This window comes from Hippichthys cyanospilos, chromosome 3 (assembly GCF_059441005.1).
Source record: "Hippichthys cyanospilos isolate Australia breed blue-spotted pipefish chromosome 3, RoL_Hcya_1.0, whole genome shotgun sequence".
NCBI lineage: Eukaryota > Metazoa > Chordata > Actinopteri > Syngnathiformes > Syngnathidae > Hippichthys > Hippichthys cyanospilos.
The window spans coordinates 4,928,646-4,946,630 of NC_142371.1; the positions used below are offsets into that span (position 1 = coordinate 4,928,646).

A 17,985-nucleotide genomic window follows, 5' to 3' on the forward strand; every position below is an offset into this window, starting at 1 on the left:
ACCAATTTAACCAGGGGTGCCACCATCTGTGGAGGGCACTTTACATTAATAAATGAACATGTTACACTATTATGCAATGAACATGCCTTTATTTGAATAAGATTTACATTCCCAATTTTGAATGCTTCAGAATCCCGTGTGTAGTGTTTTTTTAAATGCATATCTCGTTACTTTCTCTGCCCTTACTGTTTTTTGTTTGATTTTTTTTCTGTATTTCTGAACTGCAAGTTTTTTTTTTTTTGAGTAATATTTTACTGCGGAGGATTTATAAAACGTGTTTTTTTTTATTCTGAAAGTCCCGAGAGGAAGTTAGCAATCGGTGGCCTCAAGCAGTACTTCCTCAAGTGGTAAACATTCATTCTTTCATTTTTGGGGTCTCTCTCTCTCTGTCTAAAGACTTAGGTGTTCCCCCAAAACGTAAAGCGGGGTTTGTCACATGGTTTGTCTTCTTTCACTCAGTTTTAAAACCAAACATGATCAGTTGTCAAATTGTCATTTTGCCATTTACCTCGCGGTCCTCCAGTGATTCGATTAATTTTATGGACGTGATCTTGATTTTTATCCTTATAAAAAAACAAACAATCTAACAGACATTTGCATGAATTTATTGCGGGTGTAATTTAGTAGTTTCGTTTCTCTATAACTTTCTTTTTGGCGTTTCAGTGGAAGTGAAAGATTACACTTATTTTCAGTAAGTCGAAGTTCCTCTTACTGTAAATGCATACTGTTAAGTCCTCGGAACAGGGAAGTACAAACTAATGGTACACGAATCTCTTGGTTTTTTTGCTACTATTTCGAAGAATTCTGCGCACATCTTGTTTTGATAGCTAACAGTATTGTGGCAAACTGTATTTTCTCAGATGGCACGGCGTGATAGACTGTCTCTCCTCCTCATCTTTGTGGCTACTTCCATGCTGAAATTCCTGGACGGGCGCCCCAATAGTTTAACAATGATCAGATATGAATTCAACAGCACTGCTCGGAAAGGTACAATTAGCCCTCGTTCAAAAATTAAGGCAGATTATTCTGTTTTCTTCCATAGCCCAAGGTTAAAAAACCTTATTACCACTTACTGTATATACTCCATTTCTTAAAATTAGCTAGTTTAGCTTGATTGTTTTTTTACTATGATTGAGTAGCCATGTTAACCTTGACAGCATCCAACACATAATGTAATGCAAATTAGAAAACATAAGTGCAATTATTCATTTTGCAATAGTCCACTTTTCGCCCAAACAGAAAAAAGACAAATACTAGTTGTAATGTCCCTAATACATCCGAGTTTGGTGGTGGACAGCAATTTCCCACACATGCAAAATGTTCACTATGATGATGAAAACAGAATTTTCATGGTCAAAATATCAAATAATTTTCACCACTAATTATGGTAGTTAGGAAAACAGTAAGACGTTGTGAAATAGTGTACAGTATATGAAATGAAATATAAAATGACATGAATGTCAGATTTATTATTGTATTGGTATGTGTGCAAATATTTGGCCTATGTTAATAAAACCGGAAAGTTTTATTTCTTTGCTAAATTTTACAACAGTAATTCTGAAGAGGGATAAAATCATACTGTAATGATATTGACCATTCGTTTCAGATTTTGAATTATGTAATCAGCTTCTATAAAAAGAAACACATGCAGTTCATTTCTTTGCTATGGTTATGACTTTGATACCAAATTAAAGTATAATTGCACCATCATACGACATTATTACATATGCACAACACATTGGTGGTTTCGAAATCAACAGTCAAGGAAAATAGTTTAGCTATTGCACTGTATCGGTAGCAAATATGCTTGAAATGCTTCTCAATATGAAGACAATTTGCAACTTTGGTACAGATTTTCTCCAGAAACACAAAATTTAAGTACATAAACTAACGGACTACTTGCGGAGCACTTTAAGGCCTTTAATTTGACACCTGTGCTTTGATGGTTGCAATGTGCTTGCAATTGTTGTGTTTATTAATTTGCAATCTCAAGACGTGGCAGCAGAAGTTGCGAGCTACACAGATGTGGCCAAAAGGATCATCGACCTGGCTGTGTTGGGCGCTGCGCAGAACCGCTCCTACAGACGCCTCGCCGACTTTACTGACACCATCGGGAACCGTGTCAGCGGCTCGTTCAACCTGGAGATGGCTATCAAGTATATGTACAAAGCTATGACGCTGGATGGTTTGGATGTACATCTCGGTGAGTAATGCTAAGTTAATGTTCATCTGAATACATGACCATCACATGACTGCATTTTTACGGCCTTATTAAAATTTGTGCTTTGTGAGAGTTTCAACTTATGATGCACTTAAGAATACAAGGGAGAAAGGTTGCCTGTATCATCATCTTTACCTTTACTCTATGGGAATGAAGAATTATTTTGTGTGTGTGTCCGTCTGTCTGTCTTTGGTTCTACGTCACCAGAACCGGTAAAAATCCCACACTGGGTTCGAGGAAAGGAGAGTGCAGTGATGACATTGCCGAGGACCAAGAATCTGGCTATTTTGGGTCTCGGGAGCAGTGTAGGGACACCGCCTGAAGGTTAGCCGTCACGGAAAAAAAATCACTTCATTATGAAAGTGATTTTGATTCGTGTATTTCCTCACACAATTACCTCTTTTTAGTGATTCATTAAACAGCCGTGTCATCTAATAACAAGTGTTTGCACAGTGGCTGGCTGTATCATGATGAGCCTCTTTTCTACAGATATCCTACAAAATTTGCTTGCTTAAATCAGACAGATTTGATTATAAAGCATTCCGGACCAAATACACAAAGAAAAAACTGCGGCCGCTGATCCCACCTTTAATTGCACTACATTTCTACCCTCACTTTGCTCTATCATAATGGCCTATTCACAAAAGATATTGTACTAATGACATGCCAGTACAAACACGTTCCACAAAGTTTGACACCACCTTGAGTGCAGTTTGCACCTGTTTTCATCTTGATTATTACATGAGGCAAAGTAACATGCCCAACTTTAAATAAAATGCATGATTATTCTTATTGTTATTATTATTATTATTATTATTATTATTATTATTATGTTTATTATTATTCTCATGGATAGATGAAGTAGTCACAACGTGATTTTTTTGGTCTTAACTGCTAGTGTGAATGAGATTGTCGTCACTAATATAATTTAATGTTAATATAAATCTCAAATCCTGGAGTTTATGAACATATAGTATAAGCGATTTCCTCAATAAGCCGCATTAATCTGTTGCAAGCACCTTGAAGATGCATTGACGCCTGCGTTGTGATTTAGTTGCTGTCCATTTGCTCAATTTCTACCGGTTTGCACCATGCAAAAGACGCGCAATCTTTTTGTGAATATAGCAGTGCATTTTAAATGTGCATTATCATTTTTTTCCCTCCCTGTCTAAAGGTATTGAGGCAGAGGTGTTGGTTGTTAGATCCTTTGAGGAACTGAAGAGCCGAGCCAGCGAGGCCATGGGGAAGATTGTGGTCTTCAACCAGCCATTTATCAGCTACGGCGAGACAGTGGCATACCGTGCGTACGGCGCCTCTGAGGCATCAAAAGTCGGAGCTGTGGCCACACTCATTAGATCAATCACTCCCTTCTCAATTAATAGGTGCTCATCTCCCTCTAAACATGCATTTAGTGAAACATTTGCTTTTTCTCTCCTTTCAAGCAAATGTTTAATCTATCTTGGGCTCTACATTTTTAGTCCTCACACAGGTTGGCAAGACTACCAGGATGGTGTCAAGCGCATTCCTACAGCATGCATCACGATGGAGGATGCTGAGCTGATGTGGCGTATAGCGCAGAGGGGACAACGGATCATCGTCAGACTTACAATGGCCGCCAAGACTCTTCCAGATGCAGACTCCTTTAACACTGTGGCTGAGATAAAAGGCTGGCAGTACCCTGAGCAGGTAGCACTCTTCTTCTGTCTGTCAGCCATGTTTATTGAAATGGGTGCAAAATCCTTCTCGCTTTCTAAATGTTTAATCAACTTGGGTGGCACATACAAATGAGTACTGTATGTCACTTCACTAATTAGTTCCCTCCTTTTGTTGGCTACATGTGGGAGGTATTATATGAGATCATCTGGGTAATTATGAACAGTACTGTTTATCCCCACAAATAACAGAAAATTGCATTTGTGCAGATTTGCTGTTTGTGCATTAAATACAAAGCTTGGTTCCAATGAGGTTAGGATATTGTGTAAAATGTGAATGAAAACAGTGATTTCCATTAATAACAATATATTGAAAGACAGGACTCACTCACTCACTCAATTCAATGGGACTAGGCCACGTGTTCACCACTTGTAAAATGTTTTACCACATTTTTAAGTGTTCCATCCATATCATATTATATATATTTGATGCGTTTTGACAAAAGCAAGCTTATGTCATACAGTGATTAGTTTTGAGTCATTGAGGAAAATACAACTTTTTGACATAGATGCCCATTTTTGGGATTTCTACAAAAACAACCTCCTTCAGGTCTCAACTTTCATTTCCCAGGAGTTGAATGGTTGAAATTTTAACCAAAGTGTATGAAAATAAGGGATTAGTAAAGAATGCATACCATTGAAACATGAAGTACCAAATATAAAAATGTGTTTTTGTCAAAACTACGGTTCTCAACTTGGCAACATTGAAATTGCTATAATTATGTCAGTCTTTGAGCTACCTCTGTGCAATATATATTGTTTTAAAGGGAATTAGAATATATAAATATCAAAAATTTTGTTTTCCTAGAAATGAGCCTGATCTTTTGAAAACCCATTACACATGGTTAAGTATTGTTGCAAACACAATGCATACTTTAGCTAGTTTGATATGCTGAATCCGAGCTCTCGCCTAACATTCCCTGAACCCATATGAAAACTGTACTTTCTAGATTTCTAGGTTTACCTTTTTGGCAGCAAACCATTTTTTGATTGCCTAGGTTCATCCAAGCATGATGGTCATTCGCTTTTTATGCATCTGCACAAACAACCAAACACCTCTCGTTTGCCCCTCTATTTACGAGGGCTGGACGAAATGGCCCCCCAAAAAATCTAAATTAAAAACAAAATTACAAATTCAACAAACATTTATATAAAGATTTGATTTATTTACAATAAATAACCAATGTAAATTATGTTTTGACAAACGTTTGCATAGCTTGAGACAAACAATAACTCTTCAAAGCCTGTACTCAACTTGCATACATGCCACAAAGTATTGTCAACATGTTTTTTAAACCATCCATCCAGCATTCTGCCACTTGTGTAATGCTTCAATTTCACAATTTAGCTGATTTACAAATAGTTGATTTATAAAATGGCTGCACAATTCAGTTCATCCCCCAATCCCGCCCCATTTGACTGGTGCCTTAAATGGAGCACATCAAGCAAGAATGGGGAAATAATTCTACTTGTAAAGCTCCAATAATCCATGTTCTCAGTTCCCAAACACTTATTGAATGTTGGTAAAAGAAAAGATAACACAATGGCTGTATTTTGGAACGTGTCGAATGCGTCAAATTAAACAATAGTTGATATTTTAGGGATAAAAAAGATCAGTTTTAATAAAACATGTTGTAGTGTATTGATTTCTATGTAGTTTAAAAGAAATTTAAAAATCATTTTTCTGTTTTATTTACAATTTACACAGCGTCCCGACTGAAATTGTGGTTTCACAGATGTTTTTTTTTGTTTGTTTTTCAATGTGAAGGTATATGTCAGTAATGTAATTCTTGCTTTAAAACTTACTTTAAAACTTACTCCTGTACTCCATCAGTTAAGGTGATTAGGTATAAAATGTGGCCTTGCTTCATCGTAATTTAATCATATATCACCTCATACCACGACTTGAGCCAACATGCACTAAATGTCCTGTCCATATCTTTTGAGATGACTCATACTTGCGCACTGAGAAATATGGGTTGGACTTGATAAACAGATAATTTCTTCCGAAATATCTAAATAACCATTTTCTAAGTACTCTTATCTTTGTGAAGGTTAACCTTTTGGCACTGGTATTGTACTTTATTTTATCACATTTTGTAGGAGCCCAGTGAGTATCGATTGCATGTCCATTAATGACTTATTGTCAACAATACTTGTACATCTTGATCTGGATTGAATACCTGACGAAACCACAATGGTTGATTCATTAACTCAATCAATCCCAAAGAAGCCTTTTTTAATGTGAGAGTGCAGACAGTCAATCCCAGTTACTTATTTATATCTTTTTCCATTTTTTTCAAGTGTTTTTTTCAAAAGGTATATAGAAATGGCCGGTATCACTTTAGGTAGTAAATTCATTAATGAATTCTTCTAAATTCGTCAGCCATGTTTAGACCCTCCCTCTTTTAAACAGACACTTTTGAAAAAAAAAAAAAAAAAAAAAAAAAAAAAAAATATATATATATATATATATATATATATATATATATATATATATATATATATATATATACACACACACACACACATACACACAGCACACACACACAGCAGGAGAGAGAGATTTTTTTTTTTTTCCTTTTAATAAAAGTACCTGAGATTGAATGTCTGGACTCTTAAAAAAATGTCTTTGGGATTGAATGATTTATTCTCTGTGATTGTGAAATGATTTTATGCCATCTTTTAATCATTTACAGTATAGCTCCAGTAAAGTTAAGGCCTGCTCATTTTAATGTTTAAAACTGACCTCAGACATTGATTTGACAGAGCCCAAAATGTTTTGTGTGCGGTAAGTTTAGAAAAGGGAAATGAAATGCATGACATAATTACATCATGTCTAGTTTGTGAATTTTTACTTTTGTCGTTTCAGCAAACGATGTCTGTGTGTGATTTGAGGTTTAGTGAATCACAGCACGTAGCTGAGTCAGTCAATTGTCAAACAGGAATGAATTGCTTTGACTGTTGCCTAACTCCCTTTTTAGCATCTTTTACACTCAATTATAATTGTGGTTTCTGTTGACTTCTATAAATGGCTCGACTAGCCATCTTTGTAAAAGCTTGTTATTTACTATGGAAAAGGATATCTTATTCTCATACAGTAGTTCCATATTCTTATTCCTGCCTGTCTTTTTTTTCTCATTGTATTTAAAATGACTAAAGACACTAGGGGCGGCATGGTGGAAGACTGGTTAGCACGTCCGCCTCATATGCAGAAGCCGTTGGTTTCCCCTTGGCTGCGTGTAGCTCCCGCTTGCCTGTATGGCCCCACTAAGGACATCCTGGCATCCTCCCACTGACAATACTTTGCCTGCATGATTAATAGAAGTTTTCTGAAGACCCCAAAATGTTTTATTTCAATTTCTATTATTTTTTATGGGAACAACCCAATATATTTGTTTGACCTCTGAGATTCAATGTGTAGTTTGTTTGTTTTTTGATTACGAAACAAGGTCTTTGTTCCTATTTTTGTTGGTTTTTCTCTTACAGTGGTTCAATGTTTCAGGTTCATGGTCCACACTTTTGTTTGCCCAAACATTGTCCTGCATTTCCCACTGACTGGAATTCAGTGTAACATAATCTTACTGGAAATGATGTTTATACCTCTGTTTACCTTATAGCTAGTTACATAGAGCTAATCACTTTTACTTACTGTATATGTGCTAGGTTGTCCTATTGAGTGGTCATCTGGACAGTTGGGATGTGGGCCAGGGTGCTATGGATGATGGGGGCGGAGCCATGGTTTCTTGGGAAGCCCTGTCACTTATAAAACAGCTGGGTGAGCCGAGCCAAGCTAACCAATTACAAATGCATATAAACAAAGCTGAGTAAATAATTACTTATGATTATTTCTCTCACTGTGAGTTAATAGTGTACATATAGCACTTTAAAATCTTGGATAAACAGCTCACATCACACATATTTGGAAAGAAGCAACAGTGCTTGTATAACTATTTATTGTATAGGTGTTTTTGCTGTGTGCCTTGAATTTTCTCAAACGTAATTGAAATATGTATTATGTGCCTATTTATTTATTTTTATTTATTTATACACCTGTGAGCCAAGTGACATTGAGAAGTTCGAAAAATGACATTATATGGCATGTCATTATTGGTTGGACAAATGGTCATAAATTTCCAGGACCAAAAAAAAACATCTCGCTGAAATGTCAATTCAAGCTCTCCTGCTGTCATGTCAAGATGTGTTCTATCTGAGTCTAGTTTCAGATTTTAATTTATAGTCTGAGTGTAAGATCATTTTAGTAATTGAACCCCCTAAAAATCTATAAGTTATGACCAAAACAGCAGGTATAAGTTATGACCAAAACAGCAGGGATAGGCTCCAATCACACCAAGCGGTTAAGATAATGAATGAACAAGAATGAGAAATTTGCCGAGTTAGAATCCACCTTTCCCACTCAAATCTGAAATGAATCAAAGAATTCATCGAGCATTACATTCATGAGCTTGTCGTTGGTTTACTCCTCAGATAGCTTGCTAAGAAAATGTATCAACATCTGCACTGTATGGCGGACATACTAACAAGTAGTTTAACATCTTAATAGGCTAATTTATTTTTAATGTAAAATCAATGCATCCAGTATAAACCTATAAGGACGCATTTGTTGTTAAGTGGCACAATATTACTGCATGATATCCTTAATGTGTATCTTCTTCCCTTTCCAGGTTTACGTCCAAGGAGGACCATGCGCACAGTGCTTTGGACGGGTGAAGAACAGGGTGGAGTAGGAGCACAGCAGTACTACAATCTTCATAAGGTCTTACATATTGCTGCAATTCTGAATATTAAAAAAAGACACTTCAAAATGAAAGGGAGCAGAGCTATAGAAATCAATAAAACATCTGTAGGCTGCCTAGTATTGTTTTTTAGTGCCGCTATCATGGTCTGGTTAAGTTATCCCATATCAGCACTGGCTTCATGTTAGCTACAGCATCCAGTTCCCCATTCACACTACGCTCTGTCATATTTTAGACTAGATTTTCACAACCTTTATAGTGCCAAGGCCCATATTTTATGACATAAAACATCACATTCCACACCATCAAATAGAAGTGGCATAAAAGGTGGATAACTAGAATAGAAAGACCATTACATTGTCTGCTTATATAACTACAGACATATTTTCTTGGCGTATAGTGTAGGTAGATGGACAAAGATACACTGTAGTGCTACTTTAGTAAATAAATCATTTTCAGACCAATTAAGTCAAACTTGATTCTGTACTTTCCTAAAGCATACTTGATAATCTATTATGGCACTTGTTATGAAGCAAGACTATCAAGTATATGCAATATATTGTGGTTCGACAATATACAAAAGTCATTTCGCAAAACATTTGATCTTATTTGATGTTTGATTTTATCTGTGCCTGTGTTCTTTTTTACCCTTTTTTTGGCGTTTGCCGCTATTGTTTGTGTACTCCTTCCAACTTATTTTTTCATCAAGGTGAATCTGTCCAACTTTGATATGGTTATGGAGTCCGACATGGGGACATTCACCCCGGTGGCCCTGCAGTTTACTGGCAGTGTTGCAGCGCAAAAGGTAAGATCTTTACACCGCAACCATGTAAACATTTTTATATAATGTATTCTGTCATTTTAAATACCCTAGAAAACAGAGGCTACTAAATATTAGGAAAGCATGAAAAACCAGATGGTCAATTTTGACCTACAACTTGTATTAAGATGTAGTTTAGAGAGTTTAGGAGACCTTGTCCTTGTGTGTACCAACAGGTGATGGGGGAAGTTGTCAAACTATTAGCTCCGCTCAATACAACCAAACTGGAGACGCATGGAGAGGGGACGGACATCTCACCTTGGATGCAAGCTGGAGTACCAGGTCACAGTTTAATCAGCAGGATATTACTCACTACATGGGGAAATGAGAAGTATTCTACCCTAATTTGTGTTGTGATGGAATATATTATTACTTTTGAAAGTGTTGTGCACAGAGATTCACTTCCTTTGCTGCTTCCAAGTAATTTCAGAAAAATAGACATCTGGAATCTGGATGTCATTGTGGGAAATGAATGTAAAATTAGATGGGCTATAAAACAGCTTCTTGTCAACATTATTCTAGTTCAAAATCTCAAATAAACCACGAAGGTTAAGGAATTGTCTGCAACAAAAACTATTGAGTTCAAGAAAAAAAATTATTGGCCGCACTTGGACTGCCTCCAGAGGCTCAATGCGACCATTTTAAGGGCATTCTGGATCGTTTAAAAGCAGTAACACTATTAATGCCAAATGATGGCTTCATTTATTTTATGAGGGAATGCAAGTGCCATAACACACCATAACTTTTTCTTGTGAACTTAATTTCTCCAAAAGTGTGTAGGCACTTGTCCAACTGTTAGATGGTTCGTTTTTTTTGCCCCCTGAAGATTCACCTGGAACAAAATGTCCCTAATATAGTTAGCATGCACAAAACCCGGCTAGCTGTATGTGCCATAAAAAACAATTTGAATATTGTTACTTGTACAATGTGCACCATAGGGACTTATTATTATATTGATCAAAGGGGTGGTTCACAGGTTAATGTGAAGCTGCCACAAATGATAGTCATATTCTTTTGACACTGTCAAAACATTCTAAAGATTCACAGCATTATGAAGTTAATATTTACTATTTCAATCATCAGTCGTTACCTCTAATGCTGCTGCATGTATCTTGGGGAGAGGTTGAGGTTCCCACTGCTGAAGCACAGACACGAGAGTACGGATGTGTCAACATCATTTGTACAGAGACCTCACTCTTTCCCTCATTTCATCATGTAGTACGGAATTTGTTTATGCATTATGTGGTAATACATTCCAAATCAGAACGCGAACACGCACCTTCCTGAAAGATGAATAAAGTAAACTCGCACTATCGTAAAGCCAATGGAGATTTTAAATAGAATATTTGCCTTTTCACATTTCTTATCTTTTGCATACAGTTAAAAATCCTTTGCATATTAGGCCTAGTGGCAAACATTTCTCAGCTGTTTGCAAGAAGCAAATTACAAAGTGGCGGCTTATGTAGTGCAATGGAACTGATATTACAAGGATTTTGACGCAAATTCAATGCAAAATGCTAGCTTTAATAACTATTGCAGTCTCAGTTCAACCTATCAGAGTTATCAATCAAAAGAAACCAGAGAAAAGAAAAAAACTTGAAAAACGAACTTGATTCAAAGCAATCTTTTGCAAAAGAGGACGGCTGCACCAAGTTGTACCGATGTTCATAGGCTCTTCTCTTCATTTCATTACAAAGATTACAAACAAGGAGTGTGTGTGTCTGTGTGTGCCTGTCTGTCAGTAGGTGTGCAAGGAATGTATTTTTTATGATAACATTTATTAATGTCATATAATGTTTCACCATTAATTTTCAATATTTTGTCCGCTTTTTGCTAAGGCATGTTTTTATGAGTTTACTCTCTTATCATGGTCATATATTCTACCAAACATATATTCTGTACCCAACATAGATCCAGTGGCTGTGGCACTCATGGAGACATTCATCCTGTAAAAAAAAAAAAAGAAACAACAAAAGGGGTTGCAATTGTCAGTAATATAGCCAGCCATCCATCCATCCATCAGATAAGAAGCAAAAACAAAAAAGGGGTCCCAACCTTTTATTAAATCGTTTCATTGAGAGCCTCTGAGCTCTCACATCATTACTGTCTGGATGGCTTGTGCTATTGCATGTCCACCTGTTGCATTATATGTATGTGCAATATATATAAGGCACATACCCACTTTGGCCTGTAGTTATCAAATCAAAAACAAAAGTATTTGAATATGCAATCTGTAGATCACTGTCTTCATTCATTTAGTACCTTAATGAAAAACATCTTCAATACTGTGCTTAGTCCAGCATCCTTTATACAGTGTTCCTGATGAATCTTAGCCCATTTCACATGGGCCATGGTCCTCAATCTTCAAATCCCACCAGAGATTTTTTATAGGGTTCAAATCAGGCGACTGCAGGCCTCTCTGTAATCTTCCATTTCTTTTTTTTTTTTTTTAAACCAACCCTTGGTGGACTTTGATCTATACTTGGGATCATTTTCCTGTTGGAAGGTCCAATGACAGTCAAGTTGCAGCATGCTCACAGGCGGCACAATGCTTTTACCTAAGATTTCCTGATACTTGAATGAATTCATTGTTTCCTCCACATGCATCAGCTTCACATGGCCAGAACCGGCAAAGCGGCCCCAGAGCATCACTGGGCCACAACCATGCTGCACTGTAGGCAGGGTGTTCTTTTCAGCATATGCATCATTGTTCTTCTTACAAACATACTGCTGTTTCAATCACAAAACATTCCATTTTATTAATATTAGTTTTATATTACAATTTTAACTGTTCGTGTCTACTTTGCTTATCACAAACAGCTGAAGAATTGTACATTTTGCCAAATGGTCTAAAATGAAATGGGAGTTGAAAAAAATTGATTGCAATTGTAGTTCCCCACTTCAGTGTTTGAAATCATCAAACAGGTATACATATTTGAAGAACACATCCAATTAAACATACATTTGGGTTTTAAAATTGTTTTCTTTATTAAAGAAAAAAGTTCAAAGCTAGCCTACTTTTTGAAAAATGACTCCTCTTGTGAAATCATGAATTGAGCGTGGCGTTTTTTTTTCCGAAAGCTTAAGTTCATTTTCACTGACCACACCCAAGCCTGATTACCTCCAGACTTGTTCAGTCAAGACATCACCTAAATAGAAGTTATCAGACAAAATGAAGTCAGCCAAAGAATCTCGAAAAGCTGCTAGAAAATGCCACTATCTAAATAAATTAAAGATCGGATGAGGAGTAATTAACATTCATTAGTATGCAAACGGTCACAAATTCCTCAAAGTGTAGGACTCCAGAAAACCACTGTGAAAACCATTATCCGCAAAAGGAGAATGCATAATGAACCTCCTCAGGAGTGGCCAGCCCTCCAAAATTACACCAAAACAGCAACGACTCATCCAGGAGGAAACAAAGCAACTGAAGAAAACATCTCAAGAACTGCAGGCCTCCTCACCTTAGTTAAGGTCACAGTTTGTGACTAAAAAAAAAAAGAGACTGAGTAGAAATTACATCCAAGGCAAAACCCACTGCTGAATAAAACAAACATAAAGGCTTGTCTTGAAAAAAGACAACAAAAAAAATACCTATTTTGTTCACAATTTCCCAAACTTTTGAGAGAATATTTTGTTTGGGACTCCTATGCTTCTTCAGAACCTGGACAACTTGCCGTGTTTGATGAAACCACAAATTTTGCTCTTCACCTGGAAGTCCTGAGGCAGAATGTTTGACCATGAGTTTGTGACCTCAAGTCGAAAGCACCTTAAGGTTCTGCTGCAATACAACAATCTAAAGCATACTCGCAAGCAAACTTAGATGGCTTAAAAAAAATAGTAACATCCATATTTATTGGAGCGGCCTCGTCAAAGTCCGGATTCAAATGAAATTGAAATGCTAAAAACCATTCAAGCTGGATAAGCCTCCAGTAATGTTGAATCAACACAATTGTGCAAAGGAGAGTGGTCTTAAATATTTTCACAGAGATGTGAAAGATTCATTGGCAGTATCTAGAAAATGCTTGATTTTGCTTTTTACTGCGAAATGTGTGTAAAAACTGAAAACCGTTTTTGATGTTTGGGTTGTATCTTTTCACACAGGACCAAGTGGCTTTGAATATTTTTTTTCCCTCTCATCTTTTAAAAATTCAACCACATGTGAAATTCGCCTTTTGTTTCTGTCAGTCAGTCATCACTAACAACTATTTGTGTTGCCCATCATCCAGGTGCCAGCCTCCACGTGGCCGACAGCCGATATTTTTGGTTCCACCACACAGAAGCTGATACCATGACAGTTCAGAACCCTCGAGACATGGACCTCTGCTCAGCTTTGTGGGCCGTGGTGGCTTATGTGGTAGCAGACCTCGAGGACATGCTGCCTAGGTAGTTTTAAGAAGGAAGGCGCTTGAATTCTTGGAACCTGCAATGGATATTTTTATATTGGTGATGTTGGAGCAGAGTATCATATAAAGCCTTATAAAAAAGTAACATTGCACATAACGTAAGACCTAAATGTGACCCAAATTATTTTTTTATTTTTCCATGTTTTTTTTATTTTTATCTTTCATTAAAATAACAAAGTGCAACTTATATAATCACCAGAAATGGTGATGAGATGTTACAAAGAATACTTTTATTGTTTTATCATGAATAAACTACCCATGCTTTGAACGGCCATTCATCACCATATCATAACTCCCATTTTAGTGCTCTCATAGGTTTGTCTGACTAAAGTGTTGATAAATTAAATTGGTTATGACGTGATTAAGATGATAGATGAAAATATAATGGCAGGTAAAAAAAAAAACAAAAACAAAAAAAACTTCTGTTTAGACTTCATAATTCGTTACTTGTTTTGGGTTGTCAGGGATGCCTGCATAAAACACAATTGCCCAATCTATTTCAAAGTCATCATTCCCATCAGTGATGAGGTCAACCAATGGAGACAAAAGTCCTTTGGAAACTGTGAGTGTGCATTGGAAGTTGTTGTAACTTGTAACAGGCCTTAAGTCACTTTTTGTCAGTGTGTGCTGAACTCATGGGTTGATTCACGCACGCACCATTATGTGAGTTGAGAAACAGGCTGGATGTTTCAGCTCAATGAGTCACACTTCAGTGCTGACATGAGCTGCAGAAACATGCTGACAAAAACAACAGACATCATTTCATTGGGGGGCGTCAATCTGGATCAATATTAAGCTTGAACATTTGCATTTATTTCCCTCACACAATCCATGCTTTTTACATTGTTTTCATTTCAGTCCCAGGTGTACTTAAATGTAGTCCTGCTTTTATTCCAATCTCCGTGCCTACCTCACCATATTCCTCTATATTTTTTTTAATTAATGATAATTGTAGAAGATTTAAGGTTATGGTTAACAAAAATGTTCCATTTAAAAAAGAAACAAATATATACATCAATGGGAAACCGACTTAAAATACCATATTTCACAACCTAAAAGAACTTAACATCGGTGATACTGGCACCAGCATTTACGTGGTATCGATCGATCCCAAACTCAAGTATCACATAACGCTACGAGTTAATCAGTTGGTGCTGCTGAAGACCCCCTGCTAAACTGTTAAAGCTTCAGTGATTTTTCTTCAAATGTCTCCACCCTGTGGACAGTCAGCCAAATAACAGCCATTAAACGTCCGCTCCTTTTATTTTTCGAGCGTAATAAACTTCAGTCACTCAAGTAAAGAAACAACAACAATTTATGATTAAAACAAATATACACCAACAGTTAAAATTGGAAAGAATGGAATACCCACAACAACTTTTTAGGATAAACTCAAAAATTCAGTATCAAACATTATAAACATGTGTAGTAAATAAAAAAAACTGATGGAAGGTATGACAACGATGTTCAAGTTGCAACAGGCCTTCGAGAGTTGAACACCTTAATGCCATTTTGCATGGAAGATCGAGCATACTTGGTCAATAGGGCTCCTGTGGTCTGTTTTTCTCCACACAGATCACTGGAAAACAGGCAGGACACTTATGTGATGCAGTAAAAATAATTAAAAAAACCAAAACGAAATAAACACACTGAACCGACAAAAAAGAAAAAAACATTTTTTGTTTTTGTTTTTGCCATGCCGATGTATGCCAGTCCCAAGTCCTCACAATAAAGGCCTACAACTCTTCTAAATGTCACATACAATTAAATCTTTTACCTTCATATAAGAGAGATGATACCCACACTATATATGGCGTAATATCCTCTTCTGTCCATTTTTCACGCAGTGTGAAGAGATGATTAAAGCGTTCCAATGTATCCTCTGGGAGGTCTTCTACTTGCAGAAGGCATATAGTCTCAGGGCGGGATGTGCGGTCCACCAGGGCCACACTCTAGAGAGGAAGTACAGCGTTGCCATCATTCTCTACTATTGATTCATTATTTACACAAAAAATGTAATGGTTGGATCCCAAACCTTGAGCTGGTCCAAGCTGGTGCTCATGCCATCTGGTACGCTCTGCTGCCATACTTCCTGAAACTCCCTCAAGTTGAACTTGATGGCATTCTTCAGCAACATGAGTGCAGTGGCCCGGCAAACTTTATGCTCATCCAGTGCGTAAAACACATCTTCTGCTTGGAGACAAGTGGATATGTAAAACTCTTTCCCGATTCTACAGATTGTGCAAATGTGGTACTCACCATTTTCAATGTAGCGTGTCCCATAGCAGTTTAAACAATGTTCAATCATCTCTCTGTTAACGACACACATTTTATATATATATATATATATATATATATATATATATATATATATATATATATATATATATATATATATATATATATATATATATATTAAAAAACAAAGTTTGAGTGACATTTGACACTAACCTGGGCTCAAGTGGACCTAACTCCTCCAGGCAGGTTTGAAGCGAAACTTTGTTACAAGACCATGACTCCGAGTCCACCAGCTGAGTCACATGACCAAGCAACTTCATCTCATAGTCACTGTCGAGCAAGCGCCAACAACCTAAAGAAACACACAGGCTAAACACCTTTAATATTATTCAATCTTGAGGAACACTTGACAGTGTCATTCATTTAACTGTGTTAATATTCTAACTCTTACCACTTATCTGACAAGCGTGGATGGCCTTCAAGTGGTTCTTGAGCTCTTCTTCACTGGCTTGAATTGTCTCCAGCAGATCATTCATGGTGTACTACACATGAGGGATATGCATACTCAAAGTCATGTCCTGCATATTTGTATCTAGTGTGTAAAAGAATGTACAGTCCAACAAAGAAATACTATCCTAACGTGTCAAGTGTGTTGCTGTGAAGTAATCAATGTAAACTTTACATTAAAAAAAAAATTGCAGGTTTATAGAGAAAAAGCATGTTACTGTGTTTTCGGTGTTCTCCTGCAGCCCTGCTAAGGCAGGTCCTTGATATGGGTTTTCTCTTAAAAGCCTCAGCAGCTTCTTCAATTTAGGGCGCTGCCTCCTGACTTCCCAGTAGCTGTTGCAAAAACCCCAAATCTGCAAAGAGGGAGGAACAGGCAAGAGATGAAGGCTTGAATGAATTGTATGACCTTTATTACTCTTTTAAGTTGTGCTTACATATTACATGAATAAACAATTAAGGATCCAGTGATCGAAACTTGGGCTTGATCACTTCATTTTCATCTTATCGGATTTGAGAAGGAAAAAAAAAAATTTTGTAAAGTTTTTTTTTTTTTTTTTTTACGTCTAGAGTGGGTCTAGAGTTGGAGATTACAGGAGGGGACTGGAAATCAAAACAGTTTACAGTAGAAGATTTGTCATGCGCCTTAAGTCATTTGAATTGTATTGATGGCAATACCGTACATGCAATGGAATTTCGAAAGTCATCCCACCTGAGCATGAACGAGATGCGTGTTGTCCTGGATACTCGTGAGCTGATCAGGTGTTTTGCATCCTGGCAGAAAGAGCAGCAGGTTGGACGTGTCTGCGATCTTCAGATCGTACGTCTTGTCGCCGCTACACAAAACGGCGTGTTCATTTTTGTCTCCTCTGATCACGAGGCTGCCAAAGAGAAAATCGTTGTCAGGTCTACGGACACTTACTGAACATATTTTATGTTTAAATGACACACGGCAAACATTGATCCCACCTGTTACCCGCTTCAATGTGTCTGCATAGCGTGTCGTCCAGTTCCATCAGACAGTAGTCTGCAGTTGAAACGTTCTCTCCCAGAGACAAACAGTGAACAGTTTTCTGCAGATCTTCCTCTTTCAGCTTGGCGATTTCAAGCGTCGCCCGAACCTCCTCCAAAGTTCTCATTTTGAACAGACGTCAGATTTAGTACTGCTAGTACAGAATGTCAGAGGAGCTGCTTGGCTTGTCATCAGAAGTTCGCGCCTTCGTTTTTTTTCACAGGAAGCTGAACAACGTGTCACGTCAAAATTAAATCCGTGTAGAAACTGACATTGCGTTCAAGCGCGACCACTTTCCAAAAATGTTCTTCCATG

General features: G+C 37.1%; 2 protein-coding genes across 8 annotated transcripts; one reads left to right on the plus strand and one right to left on the minus strand.

Moving 5' to 3' along the window:
• The first annotated feature begins 304 nt into the window (after positions 1-304).
• Positions 305-14,205, plus strand: LOC148425567 (carboxypeptidase Q-like). 5 transcript variants are annotated; one of them, XM_088409594.1, is made up of 11 exons: positions 305-347; positions 861-987; positions 1,994-2,203; positions 2,429-2,545; positions 3,396-3,603; positions 3,700-3,907; positions 7,600-7,711; positions 8,619-8,710; positions 9,400-9,495; positions 9,687-9,792; positions 13,740-14,196. In XM_088409594.1, exons 2-11 carry the CDS (start codon positions 861-863, stop codon positions 13,898-13,900), a joined length of 1,437 nt encoding a protein of 478 aa, XP_088265720.1. In that variant the 5' UTR covers positions 305-347; the 3' UTR covers positions 13,901-14,196. The 5 variants fall into 5 exon arrangements, with proteins under 5 accessions (XP_088265720.1, XP_088265722.1, XP_088265718.1 ...); XM_088409596.1 differs by having other exon boundaries at positions 347-439; positions 9,687-9,841; positions 13,740-14,205; XM_088409592.1 differs by having other exon boundaries at positions 347-439; positions 13,740-14,197.
• A 380-nt stretch (positions 14,206-14,585) lies between these two features.
• Positions 14,586-17,909, minus strand: LOC148425568 (sister chromatid cohesion protein DCC1-like). 3 transcript variants are annotated; one of them, XM_088409599.1, is made up of 10 exons: positions 17,628-17,909; positions 17,371-17,539; positions 16,880-17,014; positions 16,606-16,696; positions 16,368-16,506; positions 16,176-16,228; positions 15,952-16,109; positions 15,720-15,868; positions 15,451-15,495; positions 14,586-14,654 (listed from the first exon to the last, which is right to left on the minus strand). In XM_088409599.1, the coding sequence occupies exons 1-10, from the start codon at positions 17,795-17,797 to the stop codon at positions 14,606-14,608; spliced, it is 1,158 nt and encodes a 385-aa protein (XP_088265725.1). In that variant the 5' UTR covers positions 17,798-17,909; the 3' UTR covers positions 14,586-14,605. The 3 variants fall into 3 exon arrangements, with proteins under 3 accessions (XP_088265725.1, XP_088265724.1, XP_088265723.1); XM_088409598.1 differs by lacking the exon at positions 14,586-14,654 and having other exon boundaries at positions 15,161-15,495; positions 15,952-16,106; positions 17,628-17,908; XM_088409597.1 differs by lacking the exon at positions 14,586-14,654 and having other exon boundaries at positions 15,161-15,495; positions 17,628-17,908.
• Between the last annotated feature and the right edge of the window lie 76 nt (positions 17,910-17,985).